We start from the raw sequence: 23,182 nt of genomic DNA, 5'->3' as shown, positions 1-23,182 counted from the left end.
TAATTAATAAGTCAAATATGTTTTTTGTCTTGACTGTATTTTTATGCTTTTTAAAAGTTCCTGCTTAATTCATTTTAATGTCCCTTATTCAAAACATCTCACTTGAATTGTCAATAGGCAAATTATGCATAATTAAATAAAAAACATTGTATCACTTGTGAGAAATTGTTTGCCTTTACATTGGCACTAAGTGTGGAGAAAATATGTTATTACTTAACGCTACTCAGTTTCATATCAGCTGTAGGGAATTCCATTACGATTCACTTCAGCTTGGTTTGTTGGTAAGTATATTACATTGATCTAAGCAATGGAAATTTGCTTAATAGGAAAACCATCTTCGGATGCAACCCCTAAGCCTAAGAGAACCCCCAAACAGAAGAAAGTAGAGACTATCAACTCTGACTCGGATTCAGAATTTGGCATTCCAAAGAAGACTACAACACCAAAAGGTGAGGATTATCTTTGTATAACCCCAAACACGCCATGTGGGAAATATTTAGTCTCTTACTCATTGAGTTTAAAGAGACTGGGTACCTATTCTATTTTAAATTGCTTTACTCCTCAGTAAACCATGTCTCTAAGAATCAGTACTGAATTAATCCAAAGGGGGAAGTATAGCAATTTGATCTAGTCACTTTGTTTTATAAATCAAGAGATTGAGGAAGAGGTAAGTAAGCAGTTTGCACAAATAGGAGTGGTTTGAGGACCCCCACACAGGGGCAGGGGGCCTCACCAGAAGTAGTTACTGAAGATGTAGGTGAGTGTGTGGCACCCACCGGACCAGGCTAGGGCTCCAAGGATCCTCACCCAGAGCTTTTTGCTGACCCTGGAAATGTGATGGCTGTGCTCAGGGCCCCACGGGGGCACCAGCACCTATTCTTCTCTCTGGTGTGTCCCCTCCTTGCCTTCAGAGTCTAGAAGGTACTTACAGACGCTTTAAAAAAATGTGTAAGGCATGACTTGCTTTAAGGGCAGCTGTTCAACCTTTTATTCAGCTGACAGATACTGTCACTGTGTTTATTTTATTTCTCTAAGTGGAGATTAGGATAAGGAAATACAGACCTACCGGGAAACAGGGAGAATAGCAGGGCTGAAAGAATCCCAGTGATTGGGGAGGTCAGTACTTACGGTGTGCATGGTTTGAAACCTTTGTAAATACAAAAGTGCCATTTTGTTGATTTATTTGATCAAATGTGATATCCCAAGGTCATCTGGGATGTCTGATTGGTCATAGCTCTTAAGGAATTTTTAAAAATTTAGAGTTGCCCTGGCTGGTGTATGTAGCTCAGTGGATTGAGCGCAGACCTGCGAACCAGAAGATCGCGGTTCGATTCCCAGTCAGGGCACATGCCTAAGTTGCAGGCCAGTTCCTGGCAGGGGACTCATGAGAGGCAACCATACATTGATGTTTCTCTTCCTCTCTCCTTCCCTTCCCCTCTAAAGATAAATAAATATTTTTTACAAATTTAAAAAAAAATTTAGAGTTGCAATTTAGTTCCATTTCCTTTCACTCACTGGAATCACTGTGCAGTGGAGAACATTTAAATATTACCTTTTCCCCTTCCTCCTCCAGTGACGAGAATAAGAAGTTAGGTAGATGGAAAATGGTAATTCTAGGTCTGAGAAGGAATATAGGTTTGACAGTTGCTTCCTGTTTAACACTTGGGGGCTTTATTCTAAGATACCGCTACCACTAGTGGGGTCTGCAGTTGGTTGTTACTAGTGTGTGAGAAGTAAAATTTAGAGTAAGGATTTAAACCTTTATAATTTGTGTTAAGAATGTATTACTTTTCTAGTGATTTATAGTTTTAAAATTATTGGTCTGTGACTAATTAAAAACTAAATTTGTTTTCATTACATAACATTTAAAAAGTACTCTTCTAAGGGATTTTTTTTTCAGGCCCAAGGACAACATGTGTAAAATGCAAATGTTTTCTTTTATGTGGTCAGTATGGGTTTGGTCATTAAAATTTGTCATGAGGACCTTCCAGTTAGTTTACATTTGTGAAATATGCTTTAGTCATGTCAGCTACAGAACTGACATGATGTTTCTGCAACTAAGAGATCAGGGCATGCCAAAGAAGTCATGTTTTTATCTGTTTCTATTGCACTTAACCTTGGGAGAAAACAACTCTCTTTTGTATCATTTTAAGGTAAAGGTCGGGGGGCCAGGAAAAGGAAAGCATCTGGCTCCGAAAATGAAGGCGATTATAACCCGGGCAGAAAAACGTCCAAACCACCAAGCAAGGTGAGCAGGAGCGTCTTTGTGATGCACAGCTTTGTTTTAGAGGATTTGTAACGGGTTTATTTGCTTATTATTATTGGGTTGGCCGAAAAGTTCATTCATTTGTCCCCATAGGATGTTTGTAGTAGTGCTTTGTTGTCTTTAACTTCATTTAAAACAATTTCGTTAGATTGTATTGTGACAGCTGTCATATCAGTGTGCATTTATAGAGACTTGTCAAAATTAATATTGAAGATGGAAGAAAATAAGCAACATTGTCAGCATATTATGCTTTATTTCAAGAAAGGTAAAAACACAACTGAAATGCAAAAAAGATTTGAACAGTGTGTGGAGAAGGTGCTGAGACTGATCAGACGTGTCAAGGGTGGTTTGCAAAGTTTCTTGGTACTATTGACATTTTGGTCAAATACTTTTTGTTGTGGGCTGTCTTATGCATTGGAAGGTGTTAAGTAACAGCCCTGGCTTCTACCCACTAGAAGCCAATAGCAAGAGATAGCCAACATCTTCAAAATATCCAAACCAAAGTTATTGGTGAAAATAAAAAATGTGCCTTCTATTTTATGGGGGAAACATATCTAAGTGGACATTTTGGCCAACCCAATATAATGTCTTGTAATAGCTTTAACCATATACAAGTCCTATAAGGATGAAGATCCTAATTTTAAAGAATTATCCAAGTCTAGATCTGTATAATCAGGACTATTTCTTGGATGAAAGGGTGGTATAAATTAGCCTCCTTAAGAGTATTCCATCTTATATACTACCTGTCTAAAATATTTTTTTCAGGTCAAATAAAGGGTATTTCTTTATTCGATCAGGGCAGTTTTTTTTTAACTTGAATTTATTTGACTGTGGCTAATTTTCCCAATTAGTCTGATACTTCTCTAGGAGTACAGCATCTTTTAGGTAAATGAAACACATCAAATGCCCCTCTCTTTTTTCTCTGTCTAGTCCATTAAAAAATAGAAACATAGGAGGTTTTAGTCTTATGCTGCTTTTCACACTGACCTCTTCTATACATCTATACCCCTGGTCCGTCTTGGTCCATCTTCTCTGCAATTTCATAAACACCGTGTGCACTCCATACTGTGCCTAAGTCTCGTTCGCCTCACGAACTCGTGGGTACTTACAAACTAGACGGTGTGAATTTTTACTAGTCTGCATATTTGCTGAGTGATATGTAAATTCTGAAAGAAATAAGTATTATGAGGTCACTAAGGTGGTAAATTATTATACTTATTATTATACTTAATCCTTTTTCCTTTCATAAAAATTATTAGGTAATTGGTCTTACCCTTAAGTTAACATTATAGTTCTAATTTTAAAAGCATCATTATTTATAATTCCCAAATGTAAATAAAGTATAAGAAATGAGAATTTGTTTTAACACTAGTCTTTTTTCCTTTTCTTAACTTTGGGGTTTTAAATGTATTGTTTAAAAAAATGTTCTAGAAACCGAAGAAAACATCTTTTGATCAGGATTCAGATGTGGACATCTTCCCATCAGACTTCGCTTCTGAACCACCTTCTCTGCCACGGACCGGTCGAGCTAGGAAAGAAGTAAAATATTTTGCAGAGTCTGATGATGAAGAAGATGTTGATTTTGCAATGTTTAATTAAGTGCCCAAAGAGCACAGAAACATTTTTCAACAGATAACTTGTGTTGTCTTTTTGTCTTTTCTGTCTCAGACTTTTGTACATCTGACTTATTTTAATGTGATAATGTAATTGATGGTTTTTTATTAATGTGGTAGGCCTTTTAACATTTTGTTCTTACACATACAGTTTTATGCTCTTTTTTACTCATTGAAATGTCATGTACTGTCTGATTGGCTTGTAGTATTGTTATAGACTGCCGTGCATTAGCACAGATTTTAATTGTCATGATTGCAGACTACAGACCTGCTTTTTGAAATGAACTTTAAACATTAAAAATGGAACTGTTTTCTCTGTCTCTTTACTGAAAATGAAAGTGTAGTGAAAGCTCCCACACACCTTTAAAATAAATATATTTTATTCTTTGCCAGGAGACTCCATGGAAAAAGGTAAACAGTATATGAACATAGAAAGCATTGTTAAACAATCTCAATGTACAAACAGAGCCAGTGAAAGTACATCACAGACTTGCTAATATATCAAAAAAAATCCACTAGTGCTTAAATGAGAACTAAGAACCTGACACTTGTATCTGTTACCCACTCTACCACAGTTTTCACTCTGCTTCATAGTGACTGAACAAGGTCGAAGGATGCATATTCTCTGCCCATGCCGTTGAGGGTCAGTGTTCGCCCCTGGGCAACAAGAAGGCTGGAAAACACCCCAATGTCAGGCATGAGTCAGGAAGGACACTAGAGTTACATGGTACAGGTGGCAGACCAGCCTGTTAATTATACCAAGAAATTTCCCTAATGGCTTGTGAATAGGTAAACAAAAACTTAACACTGAAAAGTGTTTCTGCCTTGGAGGCTATCATTACTGTAAAAATGTATCTTTTTAAAAAATCGTGTAGTTATGTCATTAAACAAGTAATAAACCACTTTTAATTTAAAGTGACATTAACAATTGAACAATGACATTTGATTAACTGAACTGGCAGTTACACTGATACAGAATTCTCTTCTGCTAGTACAGTGAATTTGTATACTTTTACTGGGCAACATGAAATAAAAGATGCAGTTTGAGAGCATCAGAAAGAGCAAGGACAAGCTTCCATACTAACTAAATTAGAATATCTTTAGCCTTATCTTGTCATTCTGTACAATAGTCCCATTTCCTTACCTTGGTGTCTTGGTTATTCTGTGAAGGCAAGACAGTTATTTCGTAGCTGGACATGTACAGTAGTCTGTATCATAACCTCGGTGTCTTGACTATTTTGAGTGTGCAAGACAAAAGGAAAGCACCAACATCCAGTATAGAAAGAACAGAGCCATATTTCTGTATGTACAAAGTCTTTAGAAACTTAACCGGGGGAAAATTATTCTGACTGGGTCTTTGCCATGCAATCTTGAGTGTTCAAAGAGGAAAATAGAAGCTTTTAACTAGTTTCTGGTTGCATGAAATGGCTGTTTTTTAGAATTTAAAAAGTTTGTATTTCTAGGTAAGTTAGACAGATGAGGAGTATAGTATATATTGATACATACGAAAACTTCTTGGTCCTTCTTGAGTTTTAATATATTCTCAGTCCAAAAACTAAGCAGCAGTAAAAATGTTTTCCTCTTGCATTTGAAATCCCGAAACTGAAGGTACTGGGGAATGTTGGAAGTGGCTGGGAAGTGTCTTATTGCACCAGTGGAGACTGACTGACACCGCTGTTTTCCACTGAGTTGGGTGAGATGCTGGGACTGTGCTCGGCTGTGTTCCCACTTGAACTGGGGGTCAAGGGTTCATGTCCTTCAGAATTCTCCAGCATTTCCTGAATGAGAGGTGGCATTGATCCAGGAATTTCCATTTTCAAGGTAATTACACGTTCTGCACCTTTAAAAAGAGATAATAGAAATCTGGTAGAGATAAGGTGTTAAGCTGAATAACTAGGGATCAACTTTCATCTGCTTTGACAAGGGCGAAAACTGGGCTACCAATGCGTCCCAGAACCTACCCTGATTTTACAACATTAAAATATTTTTACTTTATCTACAGAAAAGTGCGGTGATATGGTGACATGTTTAAATTTGATAATTCCATGTATCTGTTTCAGGAAACAATACCAGTGTGTATTTATTTAACATACTTTACAAAGAAGTTCCTGATAAAAGACCCGAAGGAATGTATATCTTGGAAATGAGACAGTTGAAAGCTACTAGTAACCAACAAATGGAGGAAGTGATTTGAGTGATAAACTGTGGCAATTACCAACTTAATGCAAAACACTGCACCGTCCAATGTGTATTTAAATTTAAATTTGTTAAATACGATTAAGGGAACAGTGCCTGAATTGCATTAGCCACATTTCAAGTGCTCAGGAGCCACCTGTGGCTTGTGGCTACTGTGGTGGACAATGCAGATTACAGAATATTTCCGTAACCACAGTAAATTCTATTAGCACCGGTCTCCTTACCTACAGGAAATGACCATATGGAGTTAAACAGCCTCCCTGCTTTCACAATTAAACACATCCTAGTTACAACAGTCAAACATTGGTGCCTACTGGTTACCACTACTTATAATCCTGGCTAGGGGTGAACTCAACATCTCATTGAAGAAGCCTCTTAGGAGATCAAGGACTGAGATTCTGTCAAGCAAGTTTACTGTGCTTCTAAGCACTCGGAAATGTGGGATTTGTCCCTAGGCTCACCAAGGGGCAGAGCATGCTAACGGGGAAGGAGAATGGCAACATCGGATACTAGGGATGGCTCCCTGAGTTCTCTCCACCTAAAAACCCCAGTGGTAACAGTCAACTGTGGCGGGGCTCTAGGCACTTCGGTAATTGCTCAAATTGCCACATAAACCGAAAATCACTAGGCACAGGATCCACCGCTCAGGCAGGCAAGGACTCCTTTGCTTAGAGGTGCTCAGGAGCAAATGTGGCTATGTGCTAGAGAGCAGCGCCTGCACTGATGGAGAGAGAAACTTCACCAGTAACAATCAGCCTAAGTACTGCTCATCTTTTCCTTGATGTTTGCATGTTCGGGAAAACCTGGAGTCAAGTTTACAGCCGGAATGAAATGTATAAAACTAGCAAATGAAAAAGCTTGTCGCAGAGAACGTTCTCTTGAAAACAGGTTTTCTAGCCCTGGCTGGTGTAGCTCAGTGGATTGAGCGCGGGCCTGCGAACCACACGATCGAGGTTCGATTCCCAGTCAGGGCACATGCCTGGGTTGCCGGCCAGTTCCCAGGAGGGGACTCACAAGAAGCAACCAAACATTGATATTTCTCTCCTTCCCTTCCCCTCTAAAAATAAATAAAATCTTAAAAAAAAAAAAAAAGAAAGAAAACAGGTTTTCTAATCCTTAGTCATCTGAATTTTAAAGCTCACAATCTAAGATTGAGTAGGGAAAAGTTTGAGTTTTTTTTTTAAGGGTAGGTATTATTTTGATTCCTTTTGATTTCAGTGAGAAATAAATTCAAGAACAAAAAATGGCAGCTAGTGTCAAACATCCTGAATTGACACATGGGGCTTTAAAAAAGCAACCGTGTCGGAACCGCAAGTTCCAGTTCACGAATCCAGTGCCAACTCGGAAGACATACCTTTAGCGCTGATGCTGCGGAGATCTGTGATTTTCATTAAGATCTTTGGAAACATGTGAGGCTTGCTGGGTCGTCTCTTTCTGATATAAATTTTTAGTGCTTCCAGCAATGGTTCTTGTAGCTTATCTACTTTTGTGGGTTCTTCAAGGTCCTGGCGGTCTAGATACCGGGAATAAAGTATTAAATGATTAGTGTCAGGAGGAAAGAGTTCTCCCAGGCGAGAGGGTTTCTTCCATTTCCCCTCTTCCTTGTTCCCTCTATATTATGACTTCATTCATTTGATGATTTGATCACATACACAAATTTGAAGACACGTGCAGCTGCTTTAGGCAGTGACACTTGAAAATGATTGTCCCCTTCGTTGGTGGAAGGCCCCTTTAGGTGGCTGGTTACTTTTGTCCCAGCGAGAGTTGCTTCTCATGACCAGGAGGTGTCACTACTGAACTGAATTAAAACCAACCTTGAGCTGGACGGCTATGAAAGTCAGGTAACTCGGCCCCCTAATTAAAGCCGTTACTTTTTAAGCACTTCTGACTCAGCCTCCTGTGAGCTGGCAGGGGTCACTACGAAGAAGAAAGTCTTACTCTATCCCAGGCCTCTGTGGGCTGGTAGGGGGCCAACCCACTGACTTGTATTCCCAGCCATTAAATTAGCAAACAACGCGTGCAGGTCCCCTGGATCATCATTAAAGTGTCCCTAGGCAGTTTATTTTACAAGAGTCGGATCCTACCTTAAAAAAAAAACAAACAAACACCCATAGCAATTGGAGCGATAGCATTTTGATATTTCAGAGCAGAAGGATCCCAAACACACTTACTTCATTTATAACAATGCGGAAAAATGCAACAAACCCCAAGCATGCATGCCTGGCTTTCTTCACGCATATCTTTGTCCAAGCACAATAACTCCAAAATGGAGATGGAGTGTGCCCCATAAATGACAAGTGTAAGTAAGTTCTAGGGGGTTGTGGGCAGTCGGTACCTCCACAGATTAAGCAGATGGCACTGAGAAGGCCGGTTTCCGTGTCGTCCATTTCCAAAGGCAGGAGCTGGTTGGCAAAGGTGAACACAAGGTCAGTCAGAGGACCAAAGCCAGCATTGTGCATCTGAGTCCGATTTAGGGTAAGGCCATCTGAGAAAGTCATGGTGTCTTGTTCCGGGGTATACCTGGTGCAAATTCTAAGAATCTGGAAGAAAAAAAAAACCACCCAGATTTGTTGGATGATCAGAGCCAGCCAGTCCTGACAGCAGCAGTCAGATGTGGGCAGAGGTAACCCGAGGATGTCCAAGGCGCCCTGGCATCGCAGGGGGCACTCTGCCCTCCTGTCAGATGTTGAGTGTCCCCTCCAGCTCCTTCATTAGCAGTATAGAAGTCAAAACACTGGCTCAAAGTTACTTTAGGGAATAAAAATGGCACACGAGAAATATCTGTTTGACTAAAAGTAACTTAGTTGAGTCAAATAAACATTTACTGAGGACCTACTTGTGTCCTAGGTGCTATGCCAGGTGCTGGGGATAAAAAAAAAAATGAGTAAGCCCTGGCTGGTGTGGCTCAGTTGGCTGTAGTGTCCCCTATACTGAAAGGCCACAGGTTCGATTCCCGCTCAGGACACATGCCTAGGTTCTGGGTTTGGTCCCCAGTCAGGGCACGTGCAGGAGGAAACAGATAGATGTTTCTCACATTTATGTCTCTGTACCTCTCTGTCTCCCTTCCCCCAGTCTAAAATCAAAAAGCATGTCCTCAGGCAAGGATTAAAAAATGAATAAGATCATTCTTATTTTTTAAGAGCGTACAGCCTACCAAAAATGGGGGGAAGGACAATATGTACCATTTATAAATGCCTGATGTATATCAAATGTTACACATGCCCTACATTCAATTTTCAAATGATTTGGTAAAGTGAATATTGTCACACAGTTTCACAGACAACTATGGAGACAGCTCCCAGGAAGCTGGGAGTTCAGGAGGAAAGCCAGGAGGAATCAAGACGAGACTGATGGAGAAGAGGCAGCGTTTCAAGAAAGATGTATGGGTAGAATTTCTACAGGCAAGAAGTCTGGGTCACCCTGCCACAGTCTCCCAATCCTACCTGACATGCCCTCGATGTATGGCCCTGCTGGCCACCCTGGGACCCCTGCTACCAAGGAGACACCTGCTCACTGCCCTGTGCCTCTGGGGCTCGCTCAGAGCACAGTAACTCCAAAGCGCCTCTCCTCTGTATAGACAGCCCGCACGTGCTCCACCACCCTTCGGAGCCTGGCCGCTACAGAGCTCCATGCGTTCCAGAGCACTCGCCCACCCAGGAGCACAGCTGCGCCAGCCGCTGCGAACCCACCAACCGGGGAGCACTTCACTGCTCCCCCTGAAAAGGCTCGGAGCTGTTGGAAGCACAGGGAGAGATTAATCTCGCCTGGGCAGAAGTGACAAACCCAGTGAGTGTGGGGAGCTCAGTGTTTCCCAGATGCTGGTATTCAGGTTAAAAAAAATAAAAAACCCTGACTCCAGTGTCTTCTTGGGTGGAAGACAGCCATCTCCTGAGAGGACAAGGATGAATGAGTAGCACTGTCCGTGTCCAGTAGATAATGAAGCTAATGTTTTACTTAAAGCTAATGTTTTACTTGAAGCTAATGTTATCCCCGAGTACATGCCAGCTAGCCTGCTGCAGGTTTTTACATATTATTAATTCTCTCATCAGCCTGTGAGGTAGAGGCTATTCCCACCCCGTTTTACAGGTGGGGTAACAAACCCGAAAGCAAGTCCCAGGTCACATGACACCTCGGTGGCATGATTTGCTATCTGTCTCTAGGGCCTGGGCTCTTAACTTCTGCAGTGAGGTGAGCAGCACTGATCTGGAGATCAGCCCCATTCGTGCCCTGGGCTGGGTGCCTTCGCACAGGGCACAGCCCGCACAGGTGTCTGTGGTGGCCTTTCTGGTCTGAGAGTACAGGGCCTGGGCCCAGGAAACACAATGCTGCAAACATTACTGTATTTTGCCGTGTATCATGCACACCCATGTCTTTGTGCACATTTATACATAGGACTATTATCCCCAGGTTTAATGTGCCTCCTTATTTTTCCCTCAAAAATGTGGGCAAAACAGTGCAAAAGTACTTAGTACATACATAGTACTTCGTATCTAAATCAAGGCATGTTCTCAAACCTCTTCATGACCCTATTGCTTCATCACGTGGCACAATGAACTAGAAAGCAACCTATCATGAGTGCGAATCATCATCAAAACATCTCAAAGACTCGCCCTGGCTGGTGTAGCTCAGTGGACTGAGCGCGGGCCTGTGAACCACAAGATCGCAGTTCAATTCCCAGTCAGGGCACATGCCTGGGTTGCAGGCCAGTTCCCAGCAGGGGACTCACGAGAGGCAACCATACATTGATGTTGCCCTCCTTCTCTCCTTCCCTTCCTCTCTAAAGATAAATAAATAGAATCTTAAAAAAAAAACAAAAAAACAAACATCTCAAAGACTCCCCTTCATTGGCTGGGGGTGGAGGTGGGGAGGTCACTTTTGGCTCTCAGATGTTTGCCCAGGGCTCTCTGAGCCAGCCCAGCGGCTTCCTCTGAGCCCCTGCCTGGCTGACCTGCTGCACTTCGTTTTGGTAGTGGATGGGGTATGAAGCCATTCCCAATGTCAGAGAAACAAAGGAACCCAGAGGTCACGGGTATAAGCTTCCCCTCCCCCTGAAAGCCCAGGGAGGTGAAGTGTGGTCGGTGCTGGGCAGAACACAGGACTCTAATGCCAGGCCTCAGTCACCCGGAGAACCACGAGGAAGCGCTGCCTGCACAGGGCGGGACCTCGTGAAGGCCGAGTCAGTATGATGCCTGCCTGCAAATGCAAAACCCCCAGACGTGTGTCCAGTTTGGAAGCAAATAGGCACGAAGTGCGCCTGCAGCTTCAGCAGGCTGCAGAGATGTGGAGGCATGAGCTCCACGTCTACAGGAAGGAACGAAGCCGGGCTTTTCTTGGAAAGGAACAGGAAGCCAGGAGTGAGACATCTGTGAGCTGGCAGTGGCTCACTTAGAAATCCCGGTGCAAGTCGTGGCACACACACCCTCTGTCGCATTCTCTCAGAAGGGTTTTCCTCCTGAAGAGGCGAAAGACATTTGGATGCTGATGAAACATTTAAACTTCCACTAGGTGCTTCTCTCCCTAGAAATTCCCAAACCAAAACCAAGTACAAACGGGCCCTCCAGAGGGGAAGGAGCATGGCCTGAGACGGAAGACAGGCCAACGTCTTCTTTTATCGGGGAGCCTCTGCCCCAAAGCTGCTCCAGCCGGGCCCTCGGGCAGCATCCTCCTCACCCGCAGCTCCGGCACCAAGTGCTTCCCCAGCATGAATGTGTCCCATGTTTGAAAGCAGTGTATTTCATCTGGAGAAAGAACACGCAGACCCCACACGCTGGGTGAAAAGTACCCTGAGCGAGGCTGGCTCCCCCAAGGAGGGCCCTGCTGGATGACACAGAGCCCTACTGATGGGCGGAGCTGGTCCTCTGGGCAACAGGGGCCCTCACTTCCTGCCTTCAGCAAAGACAATCGAGTATTTTTCCTCTGCTTTCTGGGTGCCTCCCGGGAGCACCCTGCCTGAGGCTGAAGCTCTGGGAGGGTGGATCTGGGCACCTGCCACCCCGGAGGCCCAGCTGGGGTCTCGTCCACTTCTCTCCTTGTCCCTGTGACCACCTAATCCAAGCCACTACTGCTCCTCGTTCCGAGAGGGCCTCTCCGCCTGTTGTCCTGCTCCTGCAGCCCCAGCAGGCTGCCGTTCACAGTGTTCATCCGAGAAGACTTCCCCTTCTCTGCTAAAATCCCTCCCATGGCTTGCAGTCACCCTCACAGCCATCAAACCCAGACTTCTTCCCGTGGTCTTCAGGGTCTCCCCTGCCTACTTCAGCACTGCCCCTGCCTCCCCCCCGCCCCCCTTTCTGATCATGGCGGTCCTCTTTCTGAATCTCCAACAACTCACTCTTGTTGCAAAGCGTCCGCACTGGCTGTTTGCGTCTGACGTTCACGCAGCTGACTCTTCCTACTCAGAGCTCAGAAAGTCCGGGGAATGCCCCTTCCTAAAACCCAGGCTCGTCTATCAGAAAATACGCCCCCCAACTCATTGCTGCTTGTCTCTTTAAAGTGTGATGTCTCCTTCCCCTCCCCTGGAGCGTGGGCTGCACCCGGTGACTTGATGCTAATGAAAGAATGCAGGGGATGCAACAGGGACTCTGGAGACGAGGTCACCGCTTCCTTCTTTTTCGCTCTCTTAAATCTCTAGTGTCAGGGGCAACTGGCTGACATGCCATGAGGTCACCCAAGCAGGCCCCTGGAGAGAGCCACGTAATAAGAAGTTGAGCCTGCACGTGGCTAACCGGTACTAACTCGCTGGCCAAACATAATACGCTACCTTGGAAGCAGCCCCAGCAGCCCCTGCCCATGACGTGGTTGCAGCCACTGAGCCAGAACCTCCCAGCGAAGTCTGGTTCTGACCTCCAGCGATTGTGTGAGATGGCAACAATGACGGCTTTACGCTGCTAAATTGTGGGGCAACTAGTTATGCAGGAATAGATAACTACTGCAACATACACGCCTTGAACACACATCTCACGGGAAGCTGAATGCACTTTCCCTAAGTACACACCTGTGTCACCGCCACCCAGATGGAAATGCAAACGGTTCTAGCACCAACAGGCTCCCTGGGCTCCTCCCCATCCAACCTCCTCCCCCAAAGTAGCCAGTACTTTGACCTCTATTCCTGCAAATGAGTTTTGCCTGTTCTTGAACTTCAGATAAATGGAATCACACAGTACAGTTCCTCGAGTCTGGCTTTTACTCCATATTCCATCTGTGGGATTTTCCAGGCTAGTGCCTGTGGCAGTGGTTCTTTTTCATTGCTGTGTAGTACTCCCCAGCCTGATCCATCACCTGCTTTCTTTTCTCCACAGCACTGGCCTTCTCTGAGCTTACTGACCCATTGCCCTCAAGAAGATGAGCTCTTAGAAGGCTGCTCTTTGTCATTTTGTCCCCTGCTGTTTGTTTCCCAAATAGGGCATCGTCATCCACACAGCAGGTGGGCAAGGAAACTGTGCAAAACAAATGAACTGGGTTTCCTCATCAGAATCTCTCCCACCTGGTAACCCCCGAGGGGGGGGGGCATCGAGGATATTTCTAAGTTTTCAGGCAAAGGAGAAAGCTCAAATTGCTCGCTCATTTCAGTCTGTGCACTAACTGTGTTTGGCACCTGGTGGGCAGGGTCTGGTCTGCTCTGACTGTTTATCCTCCAGCGCTTGTGGGAACGTCGAAGTCGTGATAAGAGTAGCAATGACACACAGAGCTGCACACGTCCGTCTTCCCAGGCAGCGCGCAGGGCCTGCTGGGCGATCTCAGGGGAACAGTGCGCCCCCCAGTGGGGCCTGCCCCCAGCCTGCCTGTCCTGAGGAGGAAACGTGCTGGGGGTAGGGGGTGCGCCTGACTGGGAGCATCGGGACAGGCCGCACACAACACAACACACTGGTGGCTGGGAATGGGTGGCACTAGGTCACAGCTAGTGACCTGTGGCCCATCCTGGACTCTCCCTTCCAGGGCTGAGAATCACCTCTGCCTGGGTCTGTCTGTCAGTCCTTCTGGGCCCTCTGCCTCACTCTACCCATGTATCAATGGTTTAGACGAGAAGATTCTTCTGAACACTCAGCCAGCTGACATTCTCATCCAAAAGATGCTCTCTGAAGTTGTGCGTTTTCAGGATCTTGTGGTTTATTCCTTTTGCTACAAATTCTTGGAGATGAGCTCTTGTCTGGGGTAAATAAGTGTTCTTCCTGCTTTGTGTCATATGACTGCAAAAGGTCTCTGTCCCTCTGTGGGCTTCTGCTGGTTTTGTCCCTGCTTTCAGAATCACTGACTGGGACCTGCTGCATGTCTCTTTGTATCCATGACTATAGTTAAGCCCATTTAGGGAACTGCCATATAGTTAATGTCTTATTTACTTGTATTCCTATTTTATATACTGGTAAACTGAGCTTGGAGAGGTTAAGTAACTCAACAAAGGTCACAGTATTAGTTCCTGTCTCCCTGTCTCCACCGAGGGGCTGAGGGCTGAGGCTGGGCTCCGTGAGCAAACCCAGAAGCACCACGGGCTTCAGTGTAAATGTGAGATGTGCGAAGGTGACTGCTGGAAGCTGGAGGGGATTTTAAGAGTGATCTGAGCCCCCCCGCCATCGTGAAGCAGGTAGCGTTGTGGAAACAGAACACTTCCCTGGAGGATCTCAAAACTTCCCCCTCATTCTACGTTCCCCAAAGGCTGGAGCTGGGGGACTCGCACAATGTCACCACCTGACAGCTGGACCCGAGGGGAACTGAGAAATGAGCAGAGGCCAAAGTCGGAACCTGAGCATCAAGAAGGCTCTGGGTCCTGCTGGTTGGCCGCGTGACGCAAGGGACTCAAGATTTCACAGCCTTCCCAGGTGCAGACACTGACAAGCTGTGTGTCACCTCACTGGTCACTCAGCCACTCTTGACCTCTGGGGGGCCTCTCTCTAATCAGGTGGCAATTAATCCTGTCTAATGTCTTGGGGGTGTTCAGAAGCTTAGGGGAAATTCTACCGAGTGCTACATTTCAAGCACTGTGAGCAGAGCATTAAAAGACTGATTATCTACTAGATCATTATTAATATCGTTATTGATTTGCTCTAGTAATCTCCGGTGGTCTGGCTGGTTCTCCCCGGTGGCCTACACTTCTCACACCACGCCCTGCATCTTCTCTTCTCCTCTCTGCACTTCTCGTGCTTTTGGAATCCAGCTATTTGAGTCTCGAGTTCAGGCTCTGGCACTCACCTGAGCTGGGTGACTCACCCAGCCTCTAGCTCCTTCTCTGTAAATGGGCTGAATCTCTAACCCTGGGCTCACCACGTTGTGTGAGGTGCTGATGAGCTGAGGTTTGCAAACTCTACAGAGTGTGGGAAAGTGACAAACTGATGTTGCTCAGATGTTTCGGTTTTGGGTTTTTTTTTTCCTGAATGTTCCCAGGTTCATTCCAAAGACTGATTTTACAAGAAGAAAAAAATAACATCCATATTCTCAGATTCTTGGCCCCCGTAGGTGCTGAGTCATCATTACTACTTCTCCTCGAATCCCACTTGCAAGCGGAAAGACACAGTCAAGCCTCCTGCACGACCGCTCCATCCAGGGCCCTCCTCCTCCTGAGCAGGATGGCGTGTGTGCTTAATTGCAGTGAGTACCTGTGTTTGCTTTGCAGAATTGTTTATACCCAAAGCTATGAAAGATGTAATGAAAAGAAAAATCTATGCTTTTAAAGTACTCAAGAGTTCATTTTCCCCTCCTTATGTTCTGATGTCTCCCTGGAGGCCAGCCTCCCACCCGTGTCCCCCAGAGGCCTGTCGGCACCCAATCCCCCAGGGAAACCACCCCAGACAGAACTGACCGAACCACTCCTGAACTGCCACCAGGGGACAGCGGGCACCCAGCCAGCAGAGACCCCCAGGGGACAAGTTGTGACAACGTCCTCGTCCATCCCAAAGCTCTAGGAGCCACAGCACGAGAACAGCAGAAAGTGGAGAGGCATCAGGGATCCACTTCACACAGTTGGTGAAACAGAGGCTCATGGAAGGAAAAGGTTTTTGCAAGGCCACCTGATCTCATGCCAGGGGGTGGAATGAGGCTGCGGTGTGCTACCTCCAGTCGCTTTAGCCTGGAGGCCTTTCAAAGACCCATAGGGCTGCCCTGTGGAGGGGGCTCTGGGTGAGCAAGCTGTCACTGGAGGCTGGTGACCAAGACTGGCGGGACCTTTTGTCCAAGGTCATGCACTGGGTAGGCAGGGTTGGGAGGTTCTGTCCAAGTCCAGAGGGCCTCCGAGGCTTTGGTCTGTGAGCGACTGAACTGACAGGCAGGCAGGGAGGACGGAGCTTGGGGTGCCAAGGAGGTGGCCGGAGGCGAGGCTGGGGAAAGCGAAGCCTCTCAGTCCCCGCTTCTCCCACCCCAAACCCCGGGCTGAGTTCAGAAGGGCACGTACCAGGATGTCCAGGCAGGCGGCCTTCAGCAGGGTGATTTGGTCTGCGATGGTCAAGCTGGTGAAGCCTGGCAGGCGTTTAGCAAACTCCACGATCTTAATAATGCACTTGGTGGCCAGCTCACTGAATTTGTCCCAGAGGCCCAGGTCCAGTCGGACTCGATGGTCAGCACTGGAATTCTAAGAGGGAGAGAAAACACCATGGTTTCGGGGGAGCCCAGCGGGAGGCGGGAAACTCAACACATTTCCTATGAACGCGCTGGCACTTTGGTCTTGACCGGGGAGCTTCCTGGTGGGATGGCTGAGTTTTGCCCTGTACCAGGGGATCTTTAAGTTACAGATAAGGGGACCTCTCTGTGCAATTATTCCAGCTAATAATACACGAGGAAAGAATGGAATGAGGAGTCATCATGTTATAACTCTGATGGATTAATGGCTCTGGGCATTGACCGTCATCCATGGTTGCTCTTATTTTAAAAAGAGGCAACCTGCCATCTGGGTGTCCTGATGGAAACACATACCCCCACCTATGAAACAGCCGAACCAGATGGCAGCGAGCCTCCCGCTCTAACTCCAGGCAACCCAGGAGATGGAGGAACGTGCTACACTACACCGAGGGGGACATGACTGTCAACATCCAGGAAGCAGGACACCCCATAAAACCTACGAACTGGTCTCTTCGACAACGGTATTGCAAGGGGAGTAAAGAAATGGAAGGAGAAACCTGCAGATTAAAAGTGACCCCGCCCAGACGCTCAGTAACGGATGGATGGAGAAACTGGGACACAGCCGGGCGGTGGGACAGAGATGACCAGCGAGGATGCTGCGACACGAACAAACCACAAACGCGTCGCGCTCAGTGAAAGAGAGCAGACACAGAAGCCTCCACGCAGAGGGATTCCATTAGAATGCCATTATGGAAATGGTCCAACCACAGTGACGGAGAGCAGACCAGTGGTGTCCAGGTGGGGGACGGCGGAGCATGGAGGTGTCCAAGGGGACCTGGTGGAGTGACGGAAATGGCCTACGTCTTGTGACATAATGCGGAAATGACATAGAGAAGGAAAACTGTGACCTGTGTATGAGAAAATGTCAGATACTTAGGTATGATTTTTATTTCAGAAGGAGTAAGACAGCATGTCATTTGTTTGCAGAAGCATCTGTCATTTAGGACACATTAAAATATTTACAGAACAAATAAGGTGTTTGTCATTTTCTTCAAATACTATGCAATGGGTAGAGTGTGTAAGAGGGTGGAGAGGTGAGGGAAACAAGGTCGGCTGTGGAGGGACCATGGGCGTTTATCATTCTATTCTCTCCGCTTTCATAAGAAGTTTGCGATGTTACATAGTAAAATAAAAGGTAAAAACCTGACAACAATAAAGAAAAACTGAACTACTACAACAACAAAGTTTAGGCTCTCAGAGGTCCTCGGTGTCATGACGGCCATGTGCTCACCTCACTCGGCTCGCCCTGCCCCACGACCGGCCCAGGCCTCCACTGAGAGGCAGGGCCAGGCTCTGCGGGCAGGTGCGGGCAGCATGATGGTGCTGGCGGTGCAACGGTCTGGCACAGAGGGGCTGGGGGGGGCCGCTCCTGGACACTGCAGCGGCCCCTCCCTGTGCTTCCCAGGGAGGACTGGCCTCCTCATCTCTCAGCAGCTTCCACTTAGGACTCGAGGCCCAGGTGCCTGGAGGGTCCCTCATCTCTGACGGCCACAGAGCATTCCAGAGGAACCCTTCCTCTCATCCCAACAGAAGGCCAATGGATTTCAGTCCGAACCCCTGCACCTACTGGTTGGGTTCCTGCGTCCATTCAAATACTCCTTCTTTGTTCAGTTACTAATCTTCCTCCTTTCCTCCCCGCCCAACACTGTTCCTTGAATGTTTCCTGACCCACACCTGCATAGCCAGGGGCCGAGGTCTCATGGCTGAACACACCAGATGGCCTCCGCCCTTAGTGAGCTTAGGAGGAAGAACCTGCTGCCTTCGGAGCCTTACCAGGGCCGCCCCCCACCACCACCAACCTTCACTCCTGGCCCCCAAACCCCACAACCACACAGGGAAGAAGAGGCTGTTAGTTTCACTGTAAGATAAGGCACGTCCATCTCAAGTCAGGCGAGATGCCTTGCCAAGGAAGAGCTGGAAGTGGATCCCGGGTCTACCTGATCCCCAAACCTGGCCTTTCCCCCTACTTGTCTGACAGATGTGACCTCCTCCATGTGATACCCTCTCTTCACATCTCAGTCTCCCCATCTGTAAAGAGGGATGCACACCACCTGCCCCCAAAGGCTGCTGGGAAGGATGGGCAGAATCCCAGAGGGAAGGAAGCAAATGCTGCCTGGTGTGTTCTTGGGGTTTGAACAGTGTTGGACCCCTTTCCTCATCACCCGTCTTGCCCACAGCATCGCTGGGGGGTGCTCAGTCCACAGCAACGACTGTCTTCTCCACTGTCCTGCAGAGCTAACATGGCCAGCAATGTCCCCATACTGGCCCCACTCTACTGCCCATTATAGGCCTCAACCTATCTTTCTTCATGCAGTCAGTATAGAGGACGCTCACAGTGCACACAGCAATTAGACCACCACTAAGAACTTGCTGGAAATTACTGAAGGTCTCAGCTTTTGGTTAGAACCACACTGCAACATACTCAACAAAGTGGCTCTGACTGTTTTTGCTTCCTTTTCTTTCTGAAATCTCCAGCAGGATCGCTGGTGTGGGTGGGGTGCAATGGCCATCCTGCACCTCTGTCTTCCTGCCATCCTCTCCGTTCTGCCTCCAAAGCCATTTGGGGGACTGGTCCTGCCCTCTCAGCCCTTGGGGTTTTGGGTGGCGCAATAGAACCCTCTCAGGTGCAGGGAAGGCACTTGACTCTGGTCTGGCTAATCAGAGTGGTCCCTCCTCCTGGCCACAGTGATTGGATCGGAAAAGAGCAGGTAACCCAGAGCTGGCCAATGAGGCTTAATTCTGAGACTTTTGTTGGAACAACTGGGAAAGCAAAGTTCTCTGTCAGTGAGAGGGGCTTGCAGGGGCCACCAGGTAGAGAGGGCCTTCCAAACAACGACACCAGCTCAGAGGAAAGCCAAGATGAACCATGAAGAGAAAAACAGTGGCCCCGCCCTGAAGATACTGAGCTGCTGGATCCAGCTATGCCTGATTCATACAAGGAGGTTTTTTGTTTTTGTTTAACATTGAAGTTGATTGGAGTGTGGTTTCTACCACCAGCAACAGGAAGCATTCTAATGTGCAGTTATAGCTTAAGATGCCTTAGGTCTGAGAGTTTCATATTACCCCTCACCCCATCCCAGAATGTGCCAAGACTTAGAGAAGAGGTCCCCACTGCCATCATCCTAGTCTGAGCCACCATCACCCCATGCCTAGATCATTGTAACAGCCTCCTCACCCCTCCCTGGCCTCCTCGCAGACTGTTCTTACCAAAGGACTAAAGGAAACCTTTTAAAACACAAGTCAGACCAAGTCACTGTGCTTCTTAAAATCTCCGATGGTTTCTCAGACTAAAAGTTGAAGTTATTTCAATGGCCTGCAAGGCCCTCCCAGATCTGGCTCCTGCTCTCTGACCCTGTCTCCTCCCACTCTCTCCCCAGCCTGCCCACCCAGCTACACAGGTCTCCTGGCTCTCTGCACGGGTGGGGCCCGTGCCTGCCTCTGGGCCTTTGCACTGGCTGTTGCCTCCACTGGGATTGCTCTTCCCCGGGTACCTGTACGATGTCCTCCCTCATTCCTTCAAGTCTTTGCTCAATGTCACTTTCTCCGAGGCCTTCCAGCTACTCTACTGAAAATCACAAAACCCTCATGCGGACTACAACAGAAAACATAAATGTGAATTTTCAAAAAACCCTAGTACTTCAGTTAACCTCCTTTCTACATGTAAATCTCGGTTCTCTCTCTTCATTTCCTGCTCATCCTCAGGTTCCTACATCCATTTATGGTTTGCTGCCTCTATCATACAAGAATTAAGTGAGCTGCAGAAGTTTAAGATAAACATGGTATGAAAAAATAGGGTTTTCTTCCAAAAATATTTGTATCACAGCCCATTAAAGTAATGAAAAATTGGGATATTATGCAGAATTTTTTAAAAAGTATTGCTCACTTGAATTTATCTGGAGGTTGGTATTTCATAAATTACAAACTGATAAGTTCCTTTTTTTAAAAAAGGAATGGGCATCTCTCAGTATTGTATTTGGACTTCTGAAAAATTTCTCTTTACACACGTAAAATTATTTGTACCATTTTTCAGGAGAAGAAAATAAATATTGCCTTATATCCTCAATTATACTATAAGTAGCCTAGTTTTCAGTATATGTTGTTCCGCTGTCGTGATGTCTGTGTACAGTATTTTGCCATGTACAACGCACACCCACGTTTTGTGTGCATTATACACAGGATCATCATGCCCATTATTATGCCCATGGTATGTAATCATTACACCCGTGTATAATGTGCATCCTTACTCTTCCCTCAAAAATTTGGGCAAAGCAATACACACTATACATGGCAAAATGCAGTATATTTTCCTTAATGTTATATAATAATTTCTACTTTTCCATAGATACTGGTATTTCCTCTATTGAATTTAAGGAAGAAAAGAAACCATTTCAAGAATTGGAAAAAGTAAACGATTACTGATAAAGAATATGTAACTAAACTGAATTTACTTTTAGCCCCCCACACATCCCCCAAAAAGGAAATTGCAGACCCCGCCCCACTCATAGGCATTGCAGATGCTGCCCCATCCTGTTTCGTGTTTCCAGAACTGACCTCCCAGCACACCCTACCATTCACTCATTGCACAGGGGCTTCTTGTCTCACTTTCACTGCTGGATTTCAGTGCCCACAACAGTGCCTAGTACATCGTAGGGGCTCAAAAAATATTTGCTGAATGAATCGATGAGCAAATGAAGTTCCACCAGTCCTCATTTGTTTAAAATGTCACAGAACAACTAACGTGTTAAGCACGAGGCTCCCCTGGGCTGTGGATCCCCGCTGCCTCCAAAAGTAGAACCGAACCATCCAAGGAAAGTCAAGGCTCTCAGGTCTGGCACTGGACCTCTGACAAAAGCATGAGGGGGACTTTAAAAAAACCTGGAATTCTATTCTGGAGGGCGGGTCCCTTGTAGTGCAGGCTTCCCACGCAAGGTGAGTGTTCTGGGAACCCATCTGTATCAGTGTGCCAGCTGGTGGTGTTGTGAGAGGCTGAGTTTGGCTTCGGTGAATTTTTTTGAAGATTCTTTCAAAGTAGTTGCCCATTTCATGACGGGTGATTTATGAGTGCACCCGTTTACACTGCCCTGAGCGTTCAGCGGTTTTTGACCCAAATTGGCATGCACCCCCTGCCCCACCCTCCCTACTCGCCAGATCTCACCCTGAGCAACCTATTTTCTTTTTTTGTTTTGCCAAAGAAAAAAGTCCTCAAGAGGAAATGTTTTGCTGATGTGGAAGAGGTGAACACAAAATGGCAGAAGCACTAAAAGGCATCAAAATCAACAAGTTCAAAAACTGTTTTGAGCAGTGGAAAAAAGGTCGTGATAGGTGTACCGCCGGTGTACTGCATCAAATGGAGAGTCCTTTGGAGGTGACTCAAGTTCAAACATGTAAGAATAAGTACACAGTTTTTTAATAAATAAATCCCAATTTTGGGGGGGGTCCCCCTGTGAGTAGCTTGGTTAAGGGTACTATGCATCCAAACGTTTTTAATTTCTCACCTCAGTGGAAATCAGTTCATGGAGTCAGTAAATCTAGCTATTATTTTTGATGTTGGCGAGGAAAGACGGAAAGAAACGTTTGCCTAAGGGATGCCACAGAGGCCCTACAAAAGCTGGTGGCCAACGCTGCCTTCTGCAACATTCTCCGAGGAGAGTAGGCAGGCACCTTCCAGATTTATTGTATTGCTCCCTCAAGGACCTGGTGGAATACCGTGCGCTCAGGGGAACGTAAGATCAAGATGTGTGCCATTCGGGCTGTAATTAAATTTAATAGGCAGTTTATCCGGTTCAGAGGAAGACGTGATTGAGAGGGACAGGGAGGCGAGCCTACCGTGGGAGATCATTTTAAAATACAAGATCCATCTGGGCGAAGAGACAGTGCCCCAACCCAGCAAGTGTGAACAAAATCTCCATCAGTACCATCTGAGGTTACTTCATCACACACGGGGCGAGAGGGAGCGAAGCCTGCCGCACCTTCTATTAAAAATAATGCACAGTCGCCTTAACAGCATGTAAATCTCACTCAGTATTATGCAAACTGAAGGGAAGAGGCAGTTAATAAAACACAAAATAACCTGGTGTTTTATTAGGCCAGGTGCTGGATTCATAGGCATGAGGTTTAAAATGGCTTATATATTATCTTCCAGCTGTGGCAGGTCTAGAGTGTGGCTTGGTTTGGTTGGTAATGAAGGTGGTGGTAGGGAGCGTGGAGGAAGTGCGGGTTTTCTGCTGCCTTTCTGAAACTGGGCGGGGGAGGGGGGGAGGGCGGCAAGGAGAGGGACACATGGGGTGCTGAGCAAAGGCAGCTAAGGAGAAGGAGAGGCAAAGCAGAGAGGCAGGCCTTCCCCAAACTCACCATTCTGCCTTCAGCCTGGAGGGAACCCTCTCTCCAGGCAGGAGCCTCAGCCGCCTTCCCAGAATGCTGTGCAGCAGGGCCCCCGGTGGAGGGCACAGCCTGAGGCCCACCCTCCCCACCCCAGGGCCACCTTCAGCAGCTGAAAAGCCCAACTTCA

At 46.5% G+C, this 23,182-nt stretch overlaps 2 protein-coding genes and 1 long non-coding RNA gene across 6 annotated transcripts in view; 2 read left to right on the top strand and 1 right to left on the bottom strand.

Moving 5' to 3' along the window:
* The window catches only part of TOP2B (DNA topoisomerase II beta), a 65,377-nt gene extending 61,187 nt beyond the window's left edge, over window positions 1-4,190 (top strand). For both annotated transcript variants that reach the window (XM_037070721.1, XM_037070720.1), the window contains exons 34-36: window positions 327-449; window positions 2,154-2,248; window positions 3,698-4,190. In XM_037070721.1, the coding sequence (XP_036926616.1) occupies window positions 327-449; window positions 2,154-2,248; window positions 3,698-3,865 (386 nt within the window). In that variant the 3' untranslated portion in view covers window positions 3,866-4,190. The remainder of the gene's footprint in view (window positions 1-326; window positions 450-2,153; window positions 2,249-3,697) is intronic.
* A 51-nt stretch (window positions 4,191-4,241) lies between these two features.
* Window positions 4,242-23,182, bottom strand: part of RARB (retinoic acid receptor beta) — a 355,682-nt gene continuing 336,741 nt past the window's right edge. For 2 of the 3 annotated variants that reach the window (XM_037070723.1, XM_037070724.1), the window contains exons 5-8: window positions 16,451-16,627; window positions 8,411-8,615; window positions 7,430-7,588; window positions 5,274-5,719 (exon numbers count right to left, since the gene is read on the bottom strand). In XM_037070723.1, the coding sequence (XP_036926618.1) occupies window positions 5,523-5,719; window positions 7,430-7,588; window positions 8,411-8,615; window positions 16,451-16,627 (738 nt within the window). In that variant the 3' untranslated portion in view covers window positions 5,274-5,522. Of the gene's footprint in view, window positions 5,720-7,429; window positions 7,589-8,410; window positions 8,616-16,450; window positions 16,628-23,182 lie in introns of all 3 variants that reach the window. The other variant, XM_037070722.1, reaches the window with a different exon arrangement.
* Window positions 6,594-7,309, top strand: LOC119004032 (uncharacterized). Its single transcript, XR_005070098.1, has 2 exons — window positions 6,594-6,963; window positions 7,180-7,309. It is a non-coding gene; the product is annotated as an uncharacterized LOC119004032 (long non-coding RNA).

Source organism: Sturnira hondurensis, unplaced genomic scaffold (genome assembly GCF_014824575.4).
Source record: "Sturnira hondurensis isolate 20B ecotype Veracruz unplaced genomic scaffold, ASM1482457v3 Scaffold0019006, whole genome shotgun sequence".
NCBI classification, from domain to species: Eukaryota; Metazoa; Chordata; class Mammalia; order Chiroptera; family Phyllostomidae; genus Sturnira; species Sturnira hondurensis.
Note: the sequence above shows the minus strand (reverse complement) of the source record. Positions and strands in the feature narration are given on the sequence as shown.